This window comes from Centroberyx affinis, unplaced genomic scaffold, assembly GCF_046629955.1.
Source record: "Centroberyx affinis isolate AG114_WGS23_722 - 3 ecotype Tasmania unplaced genomic scaffold, CSIRO-AGI_Caff_v1 ptg003040l_1, whole genome shotgun sequence".
NCBI lineage: Eukaryota > Metazoa > Chordata > Actinopteri > Beryciformes > Berycidae > Centroberyx > Centroberyx affinis.
This window is the reverse complement of record NW_027281130.1, coordinates 31,973-56,513: the sequence shown is the minus strand read 5'-3', so window position 1 is coordinate 56,513 and position 24,541 is coordinate 31,973. Positions and strand designations below refer to the sequence as shown.

Below are 24,541 nucleotides of genomic sequence, written 5' to 3'. Positions count from 1 at the left end.
TTAACTAGCGAGCCGCAGTGTAATGCGTTACGGATGCATTTGCCAATACACAGAATGTGATGTTGTAATCCTTCGTGCTACAATCCAGGGTGAGCATTAATACAGAAGCCCAATGTAAATATTGATTTTAGCAATACAGAAATTTTAAATCTTTTTGCCATTCAGAATGACGATCATGAATTGCTACAGGGGGATGTAGTATAAGGTCACCACCAGCACATCACCACTCCTCTGATAAACACCCAGTATTGGCTAAAAGCAGCACTGAAGATACCATCACTCAGCCTCCCTCATACAACAAAAGGAGGAAAACTCTCCTTCCCGACCGCCGTTTGATGCAAAAGGATTTTCCTTTTTGCCATTATTCTGTCAGTACAGGCCCAACAAAGCACTCAATCGTTGTCATGGGTACATTGGACTTGGTACATCGGAGCAGTAAGCAGGCTGATGTCACTATCCTTGGCAGAGTGCAAGTCTCGCTTTCCCCTGTCTCCCTCATGACCCATGTTGTAGCTCTCTATTAAGCACACTGAATACATGCCGGGTGTACTAAGCTGTTGTTTCATGCTTATACTGTGTGCACCGTCTCTAGTCAATTCAAAACAATTTAAATAATCCCCACTAGCATACCTGGCAGGCATGTACTGTAGATAACAGACCTCCATAATTGATTTAACAGCTGGAAAAATCGTGCAAATATAGTGACAGTAATGTGAAAACCGAGGTTTTAAAGTACAGATGCTGCTAAAAGGATTCCGATAACAAGCACAGTACATGTCTTATCCTCTGGAAAGTGTATAGGCACGTTGTCATGCAACTTAGGTGACTGTGTAAAGAACATCTGTGGATTTATTCGACCAGAGAGAAATCACGGGTATTTACGGACAAACATTTAAGATTTAAGAAGACCATTTTGGAGCTTACTCCACTGCTTTAAACATCTGTCCATTTTTTGATGTTCAGTTTATATGAATATTGCAGAGACTAACCGTGCCAAGGAGTATTGAATCAACTTTCTGGGTATTAAACAGAAACATTAAAGGGCCTTTCATCAACATTACGTTTTCAATTATATTCACTTAATAACAAGCAAGGAGAGGAACAAGACCTACAGTAACAAGCACAAATGCAGTCATACTGTATAATTATGAAACACATTTGCAAAATGCACAGGCAGACACCAATCTTTATTACTCAGATGCGGTTCTGCTCAGATTTCTGTCTCCTCTTTTACCCTGAAGGTTGCCTTTGATCCCATCAACTAAGAGGTGGAGTTTGGATGCAGGAGAGAAGAGTGAAAGACTCATGGTTCTCATACTGATGCTGTTCTCCCACCCCCCCTTTTCTTTCCCTATCTTTTTTTGTTTTTTTCCCAAGTATCTGTTCTCATCTCTCTCCAAACTTGGTTCAGAACAGGAGAATGAATTTTTGTATGAGGTCAAATATGAGATATATCTTGGAATGAATGATTTATGCAATTCTTCTACCTGGCCTTCACAGTGGCTTTTTTTTCCCAGAAGGAAAGTTTGTATGAAATTCTTGATAATATTCGTTGCCACTGACTTTGTTACAGTGTATAAGTGCTTCAAAGTGGCGTAGACCTTGCATATTTTTTTTCCCAAGGTGCTGCTGAGGATAATGGGGAACGATGCTGAAATCATTTTCCGTGCTGTGAGGTCATTAACTTTAATCTTTTCATATTTAAGACTTACATAAATATATTATATGCATCAGACTAGGGATTTGAAGGATGGACTGCCTGTGAAAAGAGTACCGACTATAGGATAATTGCAGCAATCAACTTCCTCATGTCTTGATTCGAGTTAGGAGATGAACATATGTTTTTAAAGGTACTTCTGATTGCAATATTTGCGTTTTTGTTGAACTGTAGAGTTTTGTGCTTGCTCATCTTCATGTGATTTCTAGCCCAGGATCAGACTGCGGAAAATCAATTCAGGTTGAAACGATATTTTTTTCCAACCTACGTAAGTCAGTAAAAAAAGACAACATATATAAGAAATCAGAGTTTTAGCTCTTGATACCTACGGGGCTAAATCGCTGAACATAGCAGAGTCCTGCAGAGAGAGAAAAAAAAGTCAATGAATCATGCTGAATTTGAGTATCTCAGTTAATATCTACAGAGCTGTTTCATCTTCTTCTGCTCTGCCTCGTCTTCTGATGGACCACAACACATCATCATCATCACCGTAATTGGTCGCCTGTGGAAAAGAACACTTTGTACCCCATTCAACAACATCTATTAATGGACATCCAGAGACAGAACATGTGCGTTCATAACAGTTACAATTAAGTTTTTACATCCCATTCGGTTTCTTTATAGCCCGCCGTAAACGGAACCAGAGTTTCATGGCTATTTATATTACACAGATTAAGGATTAGTATTCCAAGTTCCCACTTCCAGATCACTATGCAGACCACCAACTGCAGCAATGGCAGAAGTCCAGACACCACCAGGAGTCTGAGTCTTATTGCTAAAACATTTTTAAACCAACAATAAAACCAGTAAGATGGAAAAATAATCACGGTTTTGTTTATTTCATTCTGTTGCATTTAGAGCAGACATTTACCACTCATTCATCTTTGAAATAGCTGTAACTCTTGGCGGTAGAACTGAAGAGTACAAGGTGGCTGAAATTAGTTTGTCTATTTCCAGCTCTCTTTTCCAGCATTGTTTTGAATAGAAGGTGTGTATTAAGCATATGTCACACCTGTGGTTTTCTTTGTGACATTGATGTAAACCACGCAGCAGTGCCAGCCTGTGTCCTTCATCCCCAGCCGTGACAGTGAACGATTCCTTCCCATCATCCCCCAGCAGGACGGACGCTTTCTGGAATGTCATTGTGAGATGAACGGCTGCACAGGATCACAGACCTTGGCAGCCATTCTTAAGGCTGTAACGGTGGTGGCATTGAACACCGAACAGTGCCGGATTGGGTCGAATGTTGACCATCAGCACAACTGGACACAAACATGGTCCATATGTTTAAAGGTTAGTTGCATAAGCCCAAAGAGTGGTAGAAGTTTCTCAACCCACAGAAGACCATGTAATCCTTCAATTGAAGCGAAAACATGAAAATCTCAAATTCAGCCAATCCGGGAGAATCAAAATGCAATTGCTAAGCAAACTTTAGAGATCTGGGGTATAATAGAAAAACAATCAAACTTCTGAACTGGTTTGCTCTGGACCCAAAATTCAAACCAGGGACTAATGATGCCAGATTGCAACAGTGGTTGACTTGTGCACACTTACTGAAGATGGAGAACTTAAGAGTTTTGAAGAATTGAAGAAGGAATTTGGACTTGAAAACAAAGATTTATTTAGGTATTTACGAGTCAGGGATTACTACGAAAAGGAGTTAGAAACTGGGCAATCTAAGGAGGGTAATACTCTGATTGATGTATTAAGTAAAGCATATGAACAGATAAATCTGATAAATATTTAGAAACTGTATCAGGGGTTACAGAATATGACCAAAATTCAAGTTACAAGCGTTTCAACAGTTATATTCCTTTGAATATAGATAGAAACCTGAGATCTTATGTAAAAAAAATATCTCTGGAATTAGATCTTTGAATTGGGAATGATTCAAATTTTTTACATTTGCTACAATGCAAAGCGAAGCATATAACACGCACACACACACACACACACACACACACAATACCACATAATTCACTGCATTACACATACAGTACATAATGTTTTTAAGTGTGCTATATAGCTTTCTGCTACAGCACATTTCACTCCGAGTGAAACAAGACCATAAAAAGAACAGTATTGTGCCAGAAAAATATTTGGCCCCCGCTGAGTAGGTGCTTTACTCAAAGCAAGTGGACGTTGAAAATGTTACACAGTGTTACCTTCATTGAGTAGAACATAAAAGTTATTGGCATCATCAGGTTCTGAATTACCAATCTCACACTCACATCCCGCTGTGTAGTCAGAGCTGGACAAGATGGAGCTGTTGCGGCAGTACACTGTGCCTTGCCAATGGTATTTACTACAGAAGCATGAAATAGATATTGATCCAGCTGTTTATGCTTCTATTTTGCTCAGTGTTCTTCACCTTACCAGTAGCTGAAGATACATATTCCATGGCCTAAGGTTATTATTCCTGCATTTTACCAGACTCCATCGCTTTACAGTTTCTGTGATTATACAACTCTCGGTTGGCTGGTTTCTATGGATCATCAACTGATGAGTGAGAGAAAATATTCTTAGTGCGGTTGAAGAGTAAGAGCAAATTTAAAAATAGATGTAAAGACCCATTAGGTGTGCTTGCAGAGTAGAAAGCATCTGAGCAAGACGCTCCTGTTGTACTGCCTGAGAACACTGGAACACATTTATTGTATCTAAAAAAAATATGAACCACAGTGACTGAGTAAATGTTTTTTGATTCAATAATGAATCATTCAAAAAATCAAATTTAATGACCCATATTATTTAACATTTTAAAGCTTTGAATGCAAAGATCAATAATCATAATCATAACCAATAATAATAATCTAAAACATCAAATTATCCCTCATAATGTGCCTGTTTTTTTGTTGGGTCACATATATTGCTGGTTATGTGTGCTTATAGTTACCTAACTCAACAGCAACACTATGCTCATCTACATAATAGTTTGCCTGCATTTCCAGAAAAAGGAAGTAACAAAGTATAATTATCTTTTTAATAAGGGATCAAATAATTTATTTCATTTATTTCACAACTCTATTTAAAGACTTATTACTCACGAGTTTGACTGCATTGCATGAAGTTTCTCTAGGTGTTTCTCCTTGAGCTGTGCACTATCTCTTCTGCAAGTTAACTTTCTTTCTGGAGCAGAAATGTTTTTATATGCAAATAGCCAATATGAGGGATTCATGTATAATTGATAGCGCTCTGAAATCCAATATTATCAGTGGAGGCCATTGCCAGAACTTCACATCAAACTTGTCAGCTTGTCAGCCTGTTCAAACAGCCACTGGGCTTTTGTTTTGCACTGCACTGCGAACAGGCTGGGAGAAAATATCTGTAATCTTCCGATCTTTCTAAAGTTCAATCAGCGTTTTTCAGATAATTGATTTATGTAATTCAAAAGGGCGCTGTGCAGTCACACACGTAGCTATTAGCTGAACCTGCATTGTGCTGCTGCTGTTTGCCTCTCTCTTCTTGTGGACCGCAGAATTAACATTTTCAACTTTTGAAAGCTGTTCACCAGCTATTTCTTTGTCTTCCTCCACCACAGGACATCGCAGGAGGCAGTAGCAAGCTGTGCGAACAAGCTTTTAAAAATTGATGTTTTATTGATAGACGCGCTGCTCGGCGGATTTGGGCGTCTGCTAAAAATGAGAATGTTTCAGAAACAATCTTAAGTCATGTTGCCAAATTACGGCGTTAAGTTTGATGCGACATTTTCTGTATTGCAGTCGTGTTTTTGTGGGAAGCAGCGGTGTGGTCAAAGGCGGCGGAGAGAGCAGCAGCTGCCTGGGGAGCCGAGAGGCCGTGAGTGGCAGAGAAAGTTCAGAATTGATTTGTTTAACCTTGGCTATGATAAATTTATGACATTCTTCATTGAGAAAATAGGAAACATTCGATCTCAGATTTCCAGTGACGCACTTGGACACGCTGCATCTCGACCCAGTCGGACCAGACTGCAGCAGTTCTACAAACTGGTTTTGACGTCTAAATCTACCTTCCTTGTAGACCCCTTCCCCATTCTTGAAAGAACTCCCCGCCTATAGCCCCGTCTGTATTTAATGTTGAATAGCTCTCTTTCCTCTGTCATTGTTCCCGACGCAGCAGTCGTTTCACCGCTATTAAAGTGACCCAACCTCGACCCTCTGAATCTGACAATTGACAGACCAGCTGCCAATCTTCTGTTCCTCTCAAAAGCACCAAAAATAGCCGCAGGGCAGCAGCTCGCTAATTTTCTCAAATCAAACAGTGTGACCTCCTCCACTCCAGCTTCAGAACGCAGCACAGCGCTGAGACGGCTCTAATCATACTAGCATTAACCTGCTAATAGCCACAGGTCAGTTTATTAGCACTCGGTCTCAGAGCAGAATTTGATACAGTTGATCACGGCATCCTCCCTAAGCCGTTTAGAAAATCAAACTGGTTTTGCTTATACATTCCCTCCCCACAATTTATTATCCTATATGTGGTAACACGTCTATTGTGGCGTTCCCTAGGGTTCAATTCTAGGCCCTTCGTTACTTTTACGGTCTCTGGATTTGGCTGACAAAAATACAGAACCTCAGAGCGAGCAGCATCACACCAACATGTGCTAAGAAAAAGGAAAAAGCCGTTTTCACTTGGATTTGTTGAACTTTATCATTCATTTTTATTCAAATCAAATTCACAGTCCACAGCTCCGGTCCTTAATTAGCGCCAGGATCACTGTTTGTTTCTGTAAAAATAAAGCATGGCTCACAATATTGTGATGCAATGAAACATACTGTTGAGCCATTTGATTATACTAGACTTCAGCTATCAAGACGGCCTAAATCCTCAACTGTCAGCCATCTATTCATGAGGCTCCACCCCAGCATCCTGAAACAGAAATTGCATTGTTTTCATTTTATCTTGCTCGTAAAGCATATTGAAGGTGAATTTTCTTTTTGTTTGGAACTGGGGTTATCAGATCGGGGGGCTCTACGCATGTTGCGTAGAGCCCTGCAAATTACGCAAGGGCCACACCTCCCGCTTGTGTCAAAGCATGAGTCAATGTTTACAACTTCGATGAGAGGATGAAGCAGAACTATCCTTCTGGTCACGAAAAGAGGAAAAAACAAGACCATGAGAGTGAATTGCGGGAACAGCAATCAGGTAAACTTGTGTTCTCTCCTCTCCAAGTTTGATGTCAGCAAATAACAGTACTGTTAAGTTGATGTGCTAGCTTGCAGTGCATCTCTCTCTAGTCTGTCTGTCTTGCTAACCTAGCTGGGCAGTGCATCTCTTGGTCTGTCTGTGTCTTGCTTGCCAGCCACTTCCAGGGCTGTTCTGTGACTTTGTGCCTGGCAAAAGTGAAAGTGAAATACAACTATTTATTACGTTTGATAAACGCCAACGGGCAGCGGTGTTTATAGACTGCAGCTCAGAAAAGATAACCGCGTCGCACGTGAACATGCGTTCATATGCACGTGCACAAAATGAAACTTGCGCTTTCCAGCAGCAACCTCTGTGGACCAGTCCAGACAGTATATGGGCGTGATGGCACTCCTCATAAGGCGCACATAATTTTAAAACAAGACAATGATTATCTAGTCTCTGTCAAGGTTTAGTTACAACTCTGGAGTAATGCAAGATGTAAAGCAATGGATTGACATTGACTATTGATTAAATATTGAATTTAAAATGTTGATTAGCTGGGCATACTGGGCAATATGGATGCACATTTCTCAGTAAATAATAACCATCATGTATTCAGCCAAGCCATAGTATAAATAGTATTTTATATTTGAAAATGTATAAAAGGAAATCTGGGGGAGTCAGTTTGAATGGGCCTGATGCAGCTGATAAAATTAATAATAGTAGGCTATTGTTATCTATAATTTACAGGTGCTATGTTGGATAATTGTTGGATTGTAGTGGGAGCACTGGGGTGTCAGGTGTGACTGTGTGGAGGGAGGTCAGGACCGGCTCTGGGGGTTATTTTATTGATACTGAATACCACTCTTGTGTTGACGTTTGAGTTGAGTTTATTGTCCTCTATGTCGCATTACAACTCTGTCTGAGAGAAGGTCATCTTTGTTTGCTCTTAGCGATGACAGATCTGTATATGAAATCTTCTCCAGGATCAAATGGCAAAGATTGTAGATGGAGTCATAGCTGACGGATGAACAAATCCCCATTGTTCCATCCCTCCAAGTGTCTTATTATGAGTGAATGTATTGTACTGCAGCTGTAGTCAGTTCAGTTGCTTTTTTTCAGTTCATTTTTTCAGTTTCAGTTCATTTTGATGAGAGTCCTGTTGACAGGTGCCACAAAATTACACAGTACATTAGATTATTCATCATTTTTATGAATTGCTATTAACCCTGCGATTAAACTTTCATTTAGTATGATATGGTACACCTTTTTTGTGCTTCTATCCTGCTGAGGATTTATTGCAATACATTTACGAAAAGTGAATTCAATTCATCTTAAAAACTCTTTCAAATATTGGAACTGTCTTTTTCTTGAAACCCCATGCTGCTGCAGCTCCTCGGCCTCCAGGTTAGAAGCAGCGTTCTAAAGGCCACCGGCAGGATTTGCATGGCCATGTCGCCATGGCTTGAAAGGGGAAATCATCAAAAGGACATTGCATATCAAAAACTTCATTTTGGCAACCATAGCCTTTAATTCAAATTAGGCTCACTGTTCTCACATTCACAGAAGCACAGATGAAATTACCTCTCTGTTTCTCATGGGCTCCGATTGATTTATTTTGTTTTTGTCTGGTAAAATCCTCGTTACGCTTGACGCATAAGGATCTAGAACACTAAAAGTATTTCACGCAGGTTTGATGGTAAGCCTTAGCTCAGGATGTATCTGTAACAGTGATGCACACAGGGGAATTCAGGTCTGCAGCTCCACGCCGGGACTGGCCTGTGCCTCCTTATGATCCCTCAGCAGGAGAGAGGCATTCTGGGATGACATGGTGGATCTCATGGTTGAAGGCTGGAGGAGCCCAGACCTCAGCACCATTTCGTCTCACTAGTTTTTTTTTATCTGTTACTGTAGAAACACTGAAAAGAAATGTTGCCTCTTTCTCCACTCAGCTCATTGTGAACCTGTGATAAACCAGCTGGACCAAGAGACAAATGATTTTGATGAATTTGTCATTGATTATTATTGATTTCAGTTGGTAAACCACTAATTATTTCTTGTAATTCGACAGTAGGTTATCAGCTTCCACAGCACACATATCAGTATCCCATGCTTTCAGATTGTTCATAGTCACAGTGAAGACTAAGGTATTTTTTTTGTCATCAAGAGGAGACATCCCATAATAACCCTGTGTAGAGTCTGAGTGGACAAGCAAGGTGAACTGTATCGACGGAGACCCTTGGCGCCAGTGTTTGGCCTTCATGCTCTTTGTCACAGATGCATGGAGCAGTGGCTGATCCTTCAACTCCATGTTTTCCACTGCCGCCTCATTAGCTGAAGCAGCTGTACACAAGGTGAGTACAAAGGTATCGATTGTTAGTGTCCTCAAATGGCAAAAGACTGAAGGGAAAAGTTTTATGCTCTCACAAAATTGCATTTTCGAATGTTTGTTGATGCGTGCACATATTGGAATATTCTTGTGCTGAATAAAAAGAACACGCAAATGCATAAATGCGGAGATGTAGGAAAATGATCAAATAGCTACTTCAGCGAATGGAGCTCTATGACTGGCAAAAGACACACACACACACACACACGCAGACACACACACACACCAGCAATACATAACAGAAAAAAGAACATATTTCATAAAGGGTTGACCTCCACCTAGTGGCAGAATTAACTGCGCTTGAAATGCCTGTGAAGATTAATGACAGAATAGAATAGAATCGCACCCATCACTGTTCTAATTCTAACACATTGTGTCAGGTTCAGTATGAGAATTAACATTTCAAGCATGAAATGTATAGAGCTGTTTGACATTTGTCTTTGAGCTAAATTCTGAACTCATTCAAATGTTTTCTTCCTTCCTTCCTTTCTTTGTAAACAAGCATGTTTGTTTGTTCATTTACTCACTGATGCTGTTCTGCAATTTTGCCATCACAAAGAATAGATTCATGCATATGTAAATGTATTAATAATCCAATCCATTATCTCATTAAAAAACAAATATTGCAGTGTAGTTCCACTAAAACTTTTTTTTTTATTCATACACATTAGGTTTCTATGCAACAGTTACACGCAACAAACAGGTCTTGAGCTGACAAAAATTCACACCCATTCACAAGACCGGCCATTATATGGAGTATTTATATTTTAAGTATATTGCTGCATAGGGAAAATAGCAATCGTAAAGCCTCTTCTTTAAAGGTCTTCTTTATTCGTGGAACAGTATGTGATACAAAAAAGACTGGAAAGAAAGTATGTGTTATGTACAATAAGGACACACGATTACAGAGAATAATGATGCAACAGTGCATATATGAAATGAAACAAACACGTGATATTGTGTTATTTTGAGCCACCCAACAGCTATTTGACGGGGACGGAGGTCAGAACATCTGCACATTCTGAGAATCCCTGTTGAGGAAAATGACGGCGCCGTTCTGCAGGTTGGCCGTTTCCCCAGAGTACTCCTGTACCAGAAAGAAAAATCAGTACTGTAATTACTGGAAAATATCTATTATTATGGTTAAATTATGTGTGATAGATAGTGACAGATACCCCGAGCCTTACTTTCAGTTCCTCTGCTTGCCTATGTTCCTTTTCTAGAAGTAGAGAGTGAATCTCTTTAACCCTCCGATAATACAGCAAGTAATCTTGAAATTATTTGATGGATTTATTGCATTTAATAAACACAGAGTATATTAGTGACATGATACTACCCATATTAAACATTTTAGTTAAATTGCGCAGGAATGAGAAGTGGCCTTACTGTGCTGCTTCCACATCTTTCTTGTTAATATAGCCATGCCCACCAGGAGCATGAGAGATACACACACCACCGCAGACTCAAAAATGTGCCTGAAACAGAGAACACAGCAGTTATGGGCTGAACAGGGATAGTCCAGCTTCAAGAGCTGGTTTTGGTTATACTGTATCTGTATTTGGATAGTAACATAATGGTCAAATGATGAGAGAGAGATGTTGCTTGACATGATGGCATGATCACCCCTCTCTACTTGACTCGACTGAACTGAACTAAAGTGAACTGCACCTTGATGGTCTAGACAGACATCCATCATGATGAACAGTGCGAACGGTATCGTATCAAACATGGAACAGTTTAGGATTCAAAAGGAAAATAAGTGTTTAATCGGGAAGTCACTTGAGTAAATTTGTGCTTGGAGCTGTGGAAGAGGTGCTGCTTGAGGACGATTCAACTCAAAATGGGTTGCCATGAAATGCACATGATATAACTATCTACAATGTGCAACTTCAAGATTTGCAGGTAGCCATCTCTCTGATACGGCCATCTCCACTGTTCAACGGTAGACATGGCAGCACAGTGATGTAAAAAAAAAAGTGCTTCACTGTTACCTGTGAGTGTCCCAGGACTCCTTCCTAATGTGTTTGGGTGGAGGCAGGTATGCAACAGACTGACTTGGTGTAGGCGGGGATGTCACAGACAGTGCTGCTGCTGCTGAAGGTAAAAACATTATACAGAGATCTCAAAATTGATTTGGTCATTGGTACACTATTCTAAGCAAGAGTGCTTCTAGTGGTAGCTACCCTTTGATCTTGTCAAAGATTGAGGTTTGAAGTTTGAAGGACTTCATTACCCAGAAATCATGTATCACAATGTCAGTAATCTGTGGGGGAGGATTTCCCGCCAGTGACCATACCAGACACCTGAATTTAATGTGGTCAAATATCTCTATTAGTGGGGATCCTCTACTCTGTTGCAGCCCCACTTAGTGGTTTAGGCTGAAAAAAATCTTCCCTAGTGCAGCTTTAACAATGACGCAAACGGGCAAGTTCGACCATTCGACTAAACAAAAGTGTCTAGCGTTCCCATCGAAACTCAACAATTTGACTTCTTTCAATTTTCCGAGCCGTTCTGCGACCTACTGGTTGAGGCTGGAGGTGTGACCAGCACATGCACGGCCATCTGCTGCTGTCCTGTGGCGCACCAGTACCAGCCTGCATCTCTCTTCTGCAGTTTCTTTAAGGTTACAGTAAAAGCCCCAGTTCTGTCATCACTGATGGCCACTGAAGTGTCGTCGTAGCTCCCTTCAGAGTCAGTCAGCAGACAGGAGCTCCAGTCTCCACTCCGACACCACTTCTTCTCACTTTCTCTGTTGGCAGGGAGTCACAGGGGGATTAGTGAATACCACTTATTAAATCCTTCAAGGTTTTGATTTGAACTGAAGGACCGAAGGGCCTGTACAAATTGCGAAGTTTCGCGGCTTTAGCGACGTTTGATCGATGTTGTTTTAGAACGGACGATTCCAAATGGTCTGAATGCGATACACTGGGAAAATACTTTTAAAAGTCTTGACGTAAGTAAGCATATGATTGGCAGCAAAATCTAATACCTGTATCTCTCACTGTAGAGGCACTCAACAGTGACACTGCTCCCTTCCTCTCCACTCACTCTGCTGTTCACCACTGACATACCTGCAGGAATCAACCAGCACATCTACTAGCAGCTCGCATTTGCATTCTAAGCACAAACTGAATGAAAATGATTTGTCTCTGAGGGTCTTTGCTTTGTCACTTCAAAATAAAAGCACCAGTGATCATGTGTATGGACCAAAGACATCAATTGTCTCTAGTCTCTAGTCACTCACCGTGAATGACATTGATGTAAGTGGAGGTGGCGTCATCAGCGCTCCACATGCTGCCCACCTCCACGCCACACCAGTACCAGCCGGTGTCCCCTTCCTTCAGGTCCGTCATGGTCACCGTGAACACCAGCTGGACCGGGTCGTCATAGATGCTCACCTTCTGCTTGGCCAGATCGACTGAAAGGGGGGTGTCTGTTCGAGCTAAGCTGGTGCAGAATTCCCTCATTCTCCCTTGACACCAGTACTTTACATAGCTGCCGTACTGAGGCTCATAATGACATGGGACCGTGACGGATCGGCCCTCCAGGACGGCGTGCTCTTCCACGGTGGTTACCCTACATAGAGAGGCTGAAGAGTCGGAGATAGAGAGAGAGGGGATGATTGAGTGTCGAACACTGGCTTGAACTTCAACTTTTAACAGTCTTGCTGCAGTCGTTCTTGAGAGCAGAACAATTCCTCACAGTGGACGTTTCTTATCTATGATTAAAAAAAAAAGAAGTGGCCTTGAGCAGTACTCGTACCACACTTCTGGTTTCCTTCAAAAAATATATATTTTTTTTTTGCTACTTTCGCTTCCCTCTCCATACTTCTCATTCCAAAATTGGATTATGCCTCTGTAATACCGATTCTGGGGGGAAATATAAAAGGCTTGTGAAAATACACATCAAACATATCCTTGCCAAGGGGCAAGACAAAGTAAGGAAGCTTGGGAGAGAAAAAAACAACAACAACTAGAAAGCCTCCTCCATTTCCCGCAGAAAATGGGCACATCTCAGTGAACTTTAACACCCTTTCTAGTGCATCGCAGACAAATGGCCAACATCGAAAAAGAACAGAATACAAAAGACAATATTGTGTAAGGCAGCAGAATAATGAAAACCAGACAGCTTTAGCTGCCTTACCTCCATAACTGACCAAAGCATTAGCCTACAAATTCTGTGATGTCTTACAATATAACAACGGTATCTGCCAACAGTAGAACAGTTGTGTAATGGGGTTTTAGTGCGGAGATGCACATTGCCAAAAATCCCCACAAATCATAAGAACTCATGTCTTTTTCATCAGCTATCTGCAGAGGAATTGGCCATAAAAAGCCCATTACACAACTTTCATAAGTTTATGACCTTAGTAGTAATAGATATTACCTGGGATCCATACTAACAGGCCGAGGGTGAGTTTGAGGAGTTGTGGCATGTTTGCCTGTCAGAGTTTGAGGTTATATAAGTGAATCCGCAGTCCTGACTAAATACCCCCACCCGTTTCCACAATGACAACTTCCCCATAGTCACATGACCACATGTGGAATCCAGATGTTCCTAAATGTGTTAACCATCTAGGTGCCAGCTAGTTTTTAATGGTGAGGGATACTTTTAACAAACAGTTGACAAACTGTACTAATCATTGTTATTATGGGAAAATTAGGATATTCAAATATGAAATAGGGTTTATTGGCCTAATCTGCCTCCAAAATATCCATTTATTACAAATGCCACTAAGAATAGAGAGCTTGCACTTGTGTAGAAAACATAAAGCATTTGTTTTCATGATTATATTTCTTAAAAAATTCAAACTCATTTTTTTGATAGTAATACATTTCAACTTTTCTTTGACAGACACTATATATGCAGGAGCCTAACCGCTACTATTCCTTATCTTCCTGGCGTGTAACAGTGTATTATTATTGAAAACAAGGTCTTGGCGAACAAAAATGTAGGGAGTACACTTCAATTCAACGGCAGCTTCTGTTCTGACTTTAAAATACCACATTATGCGCAAGGACAGCATTTCAGTTGTCTTTATTTCTGTTTGTCTCAGTGCAAAAGGGAATGCTTTACAAATTGAAACGTAAAAAAACAAAAAGGAAATCAACCATTATCAGTAAGAAAACTGGATCATGTGTGACAAATTGCAATTAATTCAATGTCAATGGTGGGCTTTAACTCTCCACATCAGAGGCAGATGTGGCTTCATGTCTTGAAGGGGAGTTTTGATGACTTCTCTTCTCGTGATCTATGAGAAAAGGAAAAGGTTTGGTCAGGATTGGTCAGGCTATGGAAACAGTCATGAAGAGCACAATAGAGTACAATAGGGCCTAGTTTAGTCTACACCCCCCCCCCCATTATACTATATAAAAAGGGGAACATCACTTAGTTTAAAAAATGCAACAATTGATCTGGAAAAGTACAAGTGTGTGGGCAATATGTGGGATAATGAAAATCCCTCGCCAGAGAATTAAGACTCAAACTTTAGTCATCAGATATACAGCCGGAGCTGCTCCACAGAGGAAGAATTGGTCAAGATGCTAAAGGTGACAGAGAGTGCACCCAGTGGGTGATAAAGGTAAGGGTTCTGGGTATAAGGGGACATTTTCTGGTTTACAACTGAAAACACTACAATAAAGCACAAAATCCATCTCCCTTTTACTGTTTATTGAGCGGCTCTGCACTTTATATCTGCTCATTTTAGAGTCTTAGTTCTGGACTGTCCTTGACCACAGGAAGAAAATACAACCTTAAAGTGAGTAGTGTTTCTCATTCAAGTGATGTTGATCTTTGGTAGTACCTTGAGTTGTGCAGCTTCCTGGATAATATAAAACCCCACAATCGAAGATTCTCCGTGTTATCTGTTGCTCCGGTAGAGGCGACTGGAGAATTGTTTTTTCTCTCTCCATTTACTGCTATTGTATGGAGGAACATGTCTGAAAATCACACTTCTAGCGTCGTGAAATTCTTCTGTCGGGATTTCGGTGTTACACTTGTTCAAACTGAAAGGTTTAATAAACATAAAGAAAGTGATTCACCTAACCACAATTCAGCAGAATGACTAGTTTTTTTTGTCAGAATCTGCTTTGTTTGCATTCTTTTATGTGCTAGAAGTGTGATTTTGAGACCCGTTTCGCCACATAATGGCAGTGAATGGAGAGAGGAAAAAACACAATTCTCCAATCTCATCTACAACAGATAACAGAGATTTGTCAATTTTGCAGTTATATCATGTCCAGGAAGCTCCACAACCCAAGCTACTACCAAAGTTCAACATCACTTTGACCAATCTGTTTTCAAACAATTTCAAAAACAGAAACTACTATATCTATACTGAAGAATAACCAAACTGAATGGATTATTGGCCTGTGACAGGGCGTGACAGAGTGTGAGTGTCAGTGCATCCAATATAGTTTAGGACGTGAGATTATGAACAAAAATGACCTAACACTGACAAATGCACATGTGGACAATATCCACCTGCTGAGAGGGGGGGGGGGGGGGGGGCACTGTGGGCGGGACGCACGTCTGTTTCAACCAATGAAGTTCATCACGACGAGATGGAGGACGGTGTGAGCGAATAGAAAGTCAGCAAAGGCCCTCTCCGGGGAGATGGACAGGAACTCTCCTTTGTTCTGTGGGTTGATCTGGATACGAAGACACACTGAGGAAAACAAAAAGACACGGAGGATGCATTGTTAGTTTTGCACACCATAATTCCTCCCAAACAGCTAGCAATGGTGCATAAATGACACAGCAGTACATACAGATGTGTTTTTGACCTGAGATTTGAAGTTCTTCTATTGATGCGCTGCACACTCAATTTAAGAATTATGATATTCCTATGGCGTGGGGCAGTGTAATCAATATGTGTAAACCTGACCAAATATCTCCCTAAATAGAGGAATAAGACTTGAACAAGTGATGTCCTGTGTATTCTCTCATGTATTGCTTATGGAGAGAATACAGTTTCATATCATCGTAGCGTCACAGGTTCTGGACATAGTTGTGCTGTTTCTTGCTTTGGGAGATGCTAATATGGTTTACAGGTATTGTTTTGGTTTGTTGCGGACTGTAGGAATACATTATGAATTCTAAAATTGAGTAGAAGTCACTTTTCACTACAAGTACTGGGTAAAGATGACAAATTTCATGCTCAAGCAAGCTGTAGGCCCAAATTACTGACTTTTGCTTTGTTTTCCCTTCAACTTTTTTTTTTATCAAACCAGGTTGACTTAGAGCTGGCACAACCAATTCACCCACTTCTCTCCACTTTTCCCTGATTGGGATTTCTACCAAAACCTTTAGCTAACTTGGCTCAGAGCATAAGCACACAGTGTGCCCGCTGAATCACAGTCAAGTTCAATGCATCGATTAAACAAATAAGCCAATGAACAGTGGCAAGAAATAAAGCAAACACTGACAATTCAAGACCATAGCTGTCTTGAATTGAACATATTTTTACCTGCGAGAATAAAAGAGCCCACACACGAGATGAAGCCCGACAAGAAGCTGTTGAAGGGGAAGGTGCCGACGAGCAGACAGTAGAGGAACTGCAGCGCTCCTGTCAGCAAGATGTACAGCAAATATGCATCTACCACTTTCAGCTTGTTGGGCGTCGTGGTGGTGTACTCCTCCAGGAACCGAGAAATAACCGATATGACCGAGTTCGACATGGTTCTGCCGTCTAAATGACCCAAAATAAGTCGATAAGCGGTTTCTGCACGGGCCCCCTTCCTCGTTCGAATGAATGACGTGTCCCGACGGGCCGGAAGTGCACTTGGTGCTACAAAGAATAAATTCCGACTCGCTCCCGGAAAGAAGCGCCGCACGCTGTTTGTACAGCAGAGAAGAGTGAAAAGCAGAAAGACCTCCCACTCTGCCGGTATTTATATGGGTAGGGCTGAGCGCGGTGCTGCCATCGTGAGCTAAAATGTATGTTTTTGTGATGAGAAAAACAACGAAAATGTAGGTCTGTAACCACCTCGGTGGCTATGGTAACGGCTAAATTGAAGGAGGAGGGCGTGTGCGTGAAGGTTTTGCAGGCCGGACGGTGGGTCAGTTTTGTTTTTTCCCCCACTATTGATTCATCTTCTCAGTAGACGATCTTTGTGTACGATCAGCTGATCTCGGTATGTACAAGTTACAAAACACTGAGAGCGGTGCCCAACAATGTAAATTTCGGAGCAGACACCGACGGACCGAATTTGTAAGCCACGTAATTGAAGTGTAATTTTTTTTACTAGTGAATATAGTTATCGGAATATGCAATTCAATGGATCCTGCTGCAACCACAGCTCCGATGCAGAACGATTCTGAGACAGAGTAAGTTGAACCTTAGATCCGCATACAACCTTCCCCAACAAACTGCTCTCCTGCTTACATCAGTAGTATTTGAAGACAGTAGTCAGTAGTTATAGCAGCAGTTATTATGCCAACTGAATGTGTTTAGTGAGTCTCTTTCCCTTTGAACAATATGTATTGGGGCTAATGTAATATATGCAATACAATGATGTGTGTAGTGCTTTGTATCCTTGTTATCCTAATGCATCTCTATTGTGTTTTTCATGTAGTATCTGGATTATCGTATAATTTGAGGTATTCCCAGTCACTCACAGTGTTTCACACTTACCCTTATGAACAAGAAACTGTAGAAATTCCCCCCCAAAAAACAAAAAAATACTGTACTATCATATTATAGCAAAACAATAGGTTTCCATTATAGGAACAGGAAAAAAACAGATCATTACAAACTCACTATTGAGTGCCACAGAATCACTATAAATCCCTATAGGAATATTATAGGAATATCATAGTGATACCATAGGAGATACAAAAAATAAGTATGGCAGGATAAGATCACCATAGACTCCATTGTGAGCACCGCAAACACACTGTAAGTCCCTATAAGAGTAATATACTACACATTTATTTATATTATAGTTATTCAATGGGATTGTCTTGACAGCTGAGATCTGACACTACTGACATGCAGGTCTTTCCTTTTGTTGTTCACTTAAGAGAGGACGCTCCGCGGGGAGCCAGTTATCCTGAGTGACTCGGCGATTTTGAATTGCCCGTTGATTGCCACCCCACTGGGCTTTCAATCATAGAGCAGGTAGAAGGACTGGCGGCGTAGTGTCACGTTTCTCCCTCCAATCAGGGATGTAGTGGAGGCTGAACCCAACTCACCTCGCTTTACTCGCCTTTTTGTTGTCAGAATAGAGTCTGACACAAATCCTTACTAATCCATCATACTGTGATGTATCAAACTGACTTACTGCAAGTTCTAGGAAGATAGGGTCTTGATTGCCTTATGGCGATCACCGACTAGAGGTCATAGGTCACCCAGGTTAATATTTACCACTACATCACTGGTTAGGGGCAGCCGTCCTCTTTGCCTGTAGCTCCAGACTGGCAGTAGCACTGATTGAGAGCATGATGACAGTGAAACGTGAGAGTCCTGGGCGTGTAGTAGCACACCCAGGACTCTCCATGCTCCATGCAAATAACGATAACACTGCCTGCACTGACCTTTACCCTGTATTTGTGTTAGAAGCTTTAGTATCCAGCGTTCAGCATGCGCCATTCATTCCCTGCACTATCTACTGTCTTTTCATTCTTTCCATCTCTCTCTCTCTTTGTCTCTCTCTGTCTCTGATGTCAGGTCAAGTTCCATTTGGAGCTGGTGGCCCTCCTGGCGTCCGACCTCCATGTCCCTTTTGAAGAGCACAGAGGCTAAGATCCTCGCCTGTAAGAAGCTTTTGACTTGATTGGCTGATTTCCTGAGTAAACCGCATCAGGAGGGCGATTTGATCGGCTCTCCCTTGCAGCAGGAAACTAGAAACTGTGGGGAACTAGGAAGTAATTTAAATAGACACTTATAGTATTTACAAAAGGTGATGAGAACTGTATTACTAGTACTAATCCTTTACAAAGCAGTCACCATTTCCCCGCCTTGAGCCAAGTGTAATATGATACTCTTAAATGGTGACTATTATGTCACCGACTGCATGATGTTATGTACATAGGGACTCATATGGAGCCTCACTGATAGACTAATGGCTAGTCCTCTTTGTGTGGTTGCGGCAGGTATTCAGAATGACCTGTGGGCCAGGTTTGTGACTCTCCCAAACCGGGACCGGATATGGACTCTCACCCTCACCAACAAGTTGGCTCGCAAACCTGCAGAGCAAGGTACTGGTTTCTACCACCCTCCTCTCAGCCTGTCTTTGTTTACTGGCAGGTAGGGATGGGACGATATATCGAAATTGAATATTCGCAATACAAAATTGGGACAATATGTATCATGGGGCAGAAAAATGAATCGCAATATTAGCTCCATTTTATTCTGCTGTAGTAATCATAAAAGAGACGCTTGACCATCACAATTTCACAAGCTCTCCATCCAAATTATATTATTTACACTTTGGAATGACATTTTAAAATTTCACAGTCAGACTTTGTTGTCATTGAACTTTTATTTATTACATCCAGCTCCGAAGACCCCCCTGGTCATGGTCCATGGCTTCGGAGGAGGGGTAGGCCTGTGGATCAGGAACCTGGACGCGCTGAGCCGATCGCGGCCCGTGTACGCCTTCGACCTGCTGGGCTTCGGCCGGAGCTCCAGGCCCCCCTTCCCCGCGGACCCCGCCCAGGCCGAGGAGCAGTTCGTCAACTCGATCGAGCTCTGGAGACAGTCTGTGGGCCTGGAGAACATGATCCTGCTGGGACACAGTCTGGGAGGGTACCTGGCTACCTCTTACGCCATCCAGTACCCCACTCGGTAATGGTGATGATGTCATACTATGTAGATCCCCATAGGGAAATTGTGTTGTGGAGGTCAGAGATCACGATCGGGTACAGAGCAGCAGCCCTAGAGCTGGTAGATATTCAAAAAACTGAATTTGAACTGACTGATTCTAGCTAAAAGTTCAATTCAATAATAATCCCATTCAATTTCAATCATCACATTCAATTTCAGGGATTCAGTGTCTTGCTTGAGGAGAACTCAGCAACGAACAGGGCATATTCTATTGAAAGAGATTAGTGCCAGCAGAGATTGTATTTGAATTGCATACATTTGTCATGCTCATATTGAACCGGCTCATATTGAATCTGACTTCAGAGAACTGAATTTGAATCGGGAAAATTCCAGCTAAAGATTAAATTCAGTAATAATCACGTTCATTTTCAAGCCATTGTCTTCAATTTCAAATTGTGACTTACAAATTAAATTTCTGAATTGAGTTATTCAACGAATCCATTTAAAATAAATTCAGTGGTTCATTATGAGCATGACAAATTCAGATTTATGTCATTCAAATGCAATCTCTGCTTAAACTAATCTCTTTCCATAATGTGCTTCATGGGGGCTTGAATCTGGCTCCTCTAGTTGAAGAATGGTCTCTTACCTGCTGCCCCAAAGATGGTTTTGGTGTAAAATAGATGATATTTTGAATGTCAGTCATTCTTCACTGGACACTGAAGTCTTGCCTTGGCTAGACTGAGGAATGCTAACAAGTGATTTTCAGGGAACCGAACGATGAAATGTCAAAACTTTTTCCCTGCATGGTGTCTAGACAAACAAAAATTCAAAATGTCAAGGTGTTCAAATCGCTGAAGTGATGCAGCAGTGTCATATTTGTTATGTCATTTCATAGTGAATCAGAATTTTCCTAGACTCCTGAAGGCATGTGTGACCTCTACTCCACTATTTTATAGAGTAGAGTCACATAAAAACTGGAAATCTTGCTCTATATAAATAGTGATTTTCATATTTAGGATTTAGAGAGTAGTGGCTCAAATGTCTGCTTGGGATATAATCACAGCATCAGTATAAATATATAAAATCATTAGGGATGGGACGATATATCGAAATTAATTATATCGCAATACAAAAATGTGACAATGCGAATCATTATTTGCACTATGGAATGACATTTATAGAAAGATTTGTGGCTCAGAAATAAACAAAGTCAGACTTGGATGTCATTGAACTTTTATTTATTACATCTTATCATGGTTTTATCAAATCGTGAACCCGGTATTGCATATCAAATTGTATTGTGAGACAAGCATATCGTCCCACCCTAAAAAAAATAATCACACGTGTATTTTGCTCTCCTCTTTCAGAGTGGCCCACCTCATCCTGGTGGACCCATGGGGTTTCCCTGAGCGACCCCAGCCGCAGGCCCAGGCCCAGGCCGGTCCGGGTCAGGGGACAGAGGTGGTGAAGAGGCCCCCCCCCCCGCGCTGGGTGAAGGCTATAGCGACGGTGATATCCCTCTTCAACCCGCTGGCTGTCATCAGAGCGGCGGGCCCGTGGGGTAAGACGTGTAGACCGATACGGCGTGTTATGGTTATCTAATGCGACGCTATGCCGCATTACGCTATCAGCCTCCTCTCATCTCACTGTGTGTCACTGCTTCAGGTCCAGGCTTGGTAAACAGATTCCGTCCCGACTTCAAGAGGAAATTCGAAGATCTGTTTGACGATGACACCATGACGCAGTACATCTACCACTGTAACGCCCAGACCCCAAGGTAGGTCAATTGACGCTTCACATGATATAATCGAAGCACTAATAACAGAATATAATACCTGCAAAAAGCTGCTGCAGACAGTGGAGTTGAAAAGAGTTAAGTGCCCAACAACAATTACCACCTATAACCTTGTAATTTCACAAGTGACAGGTTCTTTTTCTTGTAAAGGGGCATTAAAGTCACACTGAAATGAAAAATTACTTTTTAGCTCATATTATACCATGTACCAATTTGACAATTTATGCCAAAAAAATGACAAAAAGAAATATTTTCCTTTATTCTTATATCAAAATGGCATTACTTTTACTTCCTGGAAAACAGAAAATCTTCGGTGGTGACGTCATCATGTACCAGGAGGCGACATAAATATTCCAACCAATAAAAGATCACAGATTTTACACTTTTGAATGATCCCTCTCTGCCTTTTGTATCGCCCCAATATCCTGTTTCAAATGGAAAAACATCACATTAAAGAAGCAAGATAGTCTTTAAATGCAGTTTCATCGTGACTCTATCGACCTCTGTTGGCGACCAGTGGAATTGCAACAACATCCATAGAAGTTGTTCTCCTATCTATACAAGTGTCTGGCACAGACCACACCCACCACCCCTCCCATTGAGTGATGTAGCCTGTAATTGACTCGCACGATAAAGTCACATTTTCACAATAGAGACAAGCAAGCTAGGTAATTAGAGCAGAGATCCAACAGAAACATCTAGTGAAGAGGCAATATATCACCATGCTAAATGCTGGAATGACACTTTATGCTGTGTCATTTGCTTTTTTGGCTTGAGAATGAGGCTTTTTCGCCTTGGTAGCTGAAACTTCTTGTCCGCTCCATTGCTGAGCTTTTAAAAATGCAATTAGTTTGGGGTTGAGGAAATACCAGTGGGTGAGGAGTTTGGTTCCAAAACAGAGCAGGGGCCAGAAAGTGAGTTCTGAAAGCCAGAAATCTCGGCCCCTGGCTAAGAAATTGTCGAGTCATTGGTATTGATCAACAACCCTATCAGGCTCCCACAGATATCTTATGGTCATTGTGCTCTGTGGGACACTTTTTTTCCCACATTTTGCCCCTTTAATCCCATTTCCATCCTTTGCACCTTTTGCTTTTTCCACCCATCTCCATCCCTCCTTTTCCACATTAACCCTACTCCCTTCCCAGCGGTGAGGTGGGTTTCCGGGCCATGTCGGAGTCTCTGGGCTGGGCCAAGAGGCCCATGCTGCAGCGGGTCCAACAGCTGCCCCCCTCCATGCCTCTCACCATGCTGTACGGAGCCAGATCCTGGGTGGACAGCTCCTCGGGGGACAGAGTGGCCCACATCAGGAGCCAGACCCACACCAGGGTGCTGGTGAGTCGGGATGGGGGTTTGAAGGCTGCATAGAGACACGCGGGTCATGAGGGAGATATTATCCAGTTACAATTCTGAAATTGTCAGAATGCGAGCTTTGAATTACCGTGTGCTACTAATTTAATTTACATATTTCCAACACCGACAAAAGAGGAACTTTAAGGGAAACGTAGCCAGAAAATGCAGAAATAAACTGATGATACTATGATTGCTAAATTATATGCATTTTTTTACATCTCTATTTCCTTATCTTTCTCATTCTTTCCAGTTGGTGAATGAAGCCTCTCACCACGTCTATGCTGACCAGCCAGAAGAGTTCAACAAAGTGGTCGAAAATATATGTAACTCGATAGACTGAGTGTGTGTGTTTTGTGTGTGTGTGTGTGTGTGTGTGTGTGTGTGTGTGTGTGTGTGTGCACAAGCATGTGTGCACACAGAGAGAGAGAGTATAGTGCGAGTGCATGTGTTGACCTGAATTGGAAGTGTGCACACAAGGACCAGAAACACATGCACAATTCACGGACGTGGTTTCAAAAGTGCACACTGAGGACTTGTGGCATGCTGAATGATGAGGATTTTTGTATGACGGATTATCTGGACAACATGTAGTTCTGTATGAGTTTGAATGTATTTAGTTTGTGAATCTCTGTTGGTTTTGGTGACATAAACCACTCACTCAACACTCGATTGGAGCGCTGTTCATGAAGTTCTCTAAGTTATTTACACTAATGTAAAATTCTGTGTTGTCATTTTTTTAACTGATTTGTGATGTTTTCAATTTATAAGTCTTTATTTATAATAAATGAATGAATCTATTGTTCGTTAATGTGGTCATTCCGGAGTTTTAATTGAACTCTAGAATTTCTTTCAGTGCATAAATGAAATTGTTTATTGTTACATTTCTAACAATTAAGAGTTTTAACACACACACACACACCACTCCAGGTGTATATGTATATGCACTGGGTATATGTGTGCTGGAGTAGCCACATGGCTATTGAATCATGCTGTCGACACGTGCCTCAGTTGAACACTACAGTACTTTGTTATGTATGTGATTGTTATATTGTCTCTGACCTCTCCTTTGATCCGACATTCTGGTCAGTTACTGTATCAAACTGCGGCCTGTATTTTATACCGTGAAATCAATAAAAGTCTATCTATGAGATGTGTCTATCAGTCTGATTTGTACACACATTGAATATCTCTATGTACTATCCACAGCCAGTGTGTAGAAATCTTACATGTGATGCATTTTGTGTCATGACCAGTAGAGGTCAGTAAGTAAGTGCCTAATTTATTGTAGGCTTACACAGTGTGGTGCGGGTTCCTGCTTGTGCTCAAACTGAGTCATCGGGTTATGAAAGTCTAAGTTGAATCATCTTGATGACACAGATCAACTGCTTTTATGGATCATCAATCATGAAACGCATA

General features: G+C 41.4%; 3 protein-coding genes across 7 annotated transcripts; 1 reads left to right on the top strand and 2 right to left on the bottom strand.

The window, feature by feature from the left end:
• Window positions 1-9,860: 9,860 nt before the first annotated feature.
• Window positions 9,861-13,707, bottom strand: pigr (polymeric immunoglobulin receptor). 2 transcript variants are annotated; one of them, XM_071537403.1, is made up of 8 exons: window positions 13,596-13,707; window positions 12,454-12,798; window positions 12,199-12,280; window positions 11,732-11,958; window positions 11,201-11,300; window positions 10,596-10,684; window positions 10,397-10,428; window positions 9,861-10,296 (listed from the first exon to the last, which is right to left on the bottom strand). In XM_071537403.1, the coding sequence occupies exons 1-8, from the start codon at window positions 13,642-13,644 to the stop codon at window positions 10,213-10,215; spliced, it is 1,008 nt and encodes a 335-aa protein (XP_071393504.1). In that variant the 5' UTR covers window positions 13,645-13,707; the 3' UTR covers window positions 9,861-10,212. The 2 variants fall into 2 exon arrangements, with proteins under 2 accessions (XP_071393504.1, XP_071393503.1); XM_071537402.1 differs by having other exon boundaries at window positions 9,862-10,296; window positions 11,201-11,303.
• A 523-nt stretch (window positions 13,708-14,230) lies between these two features.
• dad1 (defender against cell death 1) lies at window positions 14,231-16,972 on the bottom strand. 4 transcript variants are annotated; one of them, XR_011696222.1, is made up of 4 exons: window positions 16,678-16,972; window positions 15,693-15,876; window positions 14,388-14,460; window positions 14,231-14,334 (listed from the first exon to the last, which is right to left on the bottom strand). XR_011696222.1 is itself a non-coding variant. In XM_071537406.1 (3 exons), exons 1-2 carry the CDS (start codon window positions 16,886-16,888, stop codon window positions 15,746-15,748), a joined length of 342 nt encoding a protein of 113 aa, XP_071393507.1. In that variant the 5' UTR covers window positions 16,889-16,972; the 3' UTR covers window positions 14,231-14,460; window positions 15,739-15,745. The 4 variants fall into 4 exon arrangements, 1 of the variants encoding a protein (XP_071393507.1); XR_011696223.1 differs by having other exon boundaries at window positions 15,739-15,876; XR_011696221.1 differs by having other exon boundaries at window positions 14,231-14,460.
• A 394-nt stretch (window positions 16,973-17,366) lies between these two features.
• Window positions 17,367-24,245, top strand: abhd4 (abhydrolase domain containing 4, N-acyl phospholipase B). The gene is made up of 8 exons (XM_071537405.1): window positions 17,367-17,537; window positions 18,880-18,965; window positions 19,305-19,409; window positions 19,710-19,998; window positions 21,348-21,541; window positions 21,646-21,757; window positions 22,921-23,107; window positions 23,376-24,245. Exons 1-8 carry the CDS (start codon window positions 17,488-17,490, stop codon window positions 23,463-23,465), a joined length of 1,113 nt encoding a protein of 370 aa, XP_071393506.1. The 5' UTR covers window positions 17,367-17,487; the 3' UTR covers window positions 23,466-24,245.
• Window positions 24,246-24,541: the final 296 nt, after the last annotated feature.

Coding starts and splice junctions, on each gene's coding strand:
- pigr (XM_071537402.1), bottom strand. CDS start 13,644: ATGCCACAACTCCTCAAACTCACCCTCGGCCTGTTAGTATGGATCCCA. Junction 11,304..11,731: donor CACACCTCCAGCCTCAACCA/GTAGGTCGCAGA, acceptor TTTTACCTTCAG/CAGCAGCAGCACTGTCTGTG. Junction 10,429..10,595: donor AAAGATGTGGAAGCAGCACA/GTAAGGCCACTT, acceptor CTCTACTTCTAG/AAAAGGAACATAGGCAAGCA.
- dad1 (XM_071537406.1), bottom strand. CDS start 16,888: ATGTCGAACTCGGTCATATCGGTTATTTCTCGGTTCCTGGAGGAGTAC. Junction 15,877..16,677: donor GGGCTCTTTTATTCTCGCAG/GTAAAAATATGT, acceptor TGTTTTCCTCAG/TGTGTCTTCGTATCCAGATC.
- abhd4 (XM_071537405.1), top strand. CDS start 17,488: ATGGATCCTGCTGCAACCACAGCTCCGATGCAGAACGATTCTGAGACA. Junction 18,966..19,304: donor AGAGGCTAAGATCCTCGCCT/GTAAGAAGCTTT, acceptor TGGTTGCGGCAG/GTATTCAGAATGACCTGTGG. Junction 21,542..21,645: donor CAGAGCGGCGGGCCCGTGGG/GTAAGACGTGTA, acceptor TCACTGCTTCAG/GTCCAGGCTTGGTAAACAGA.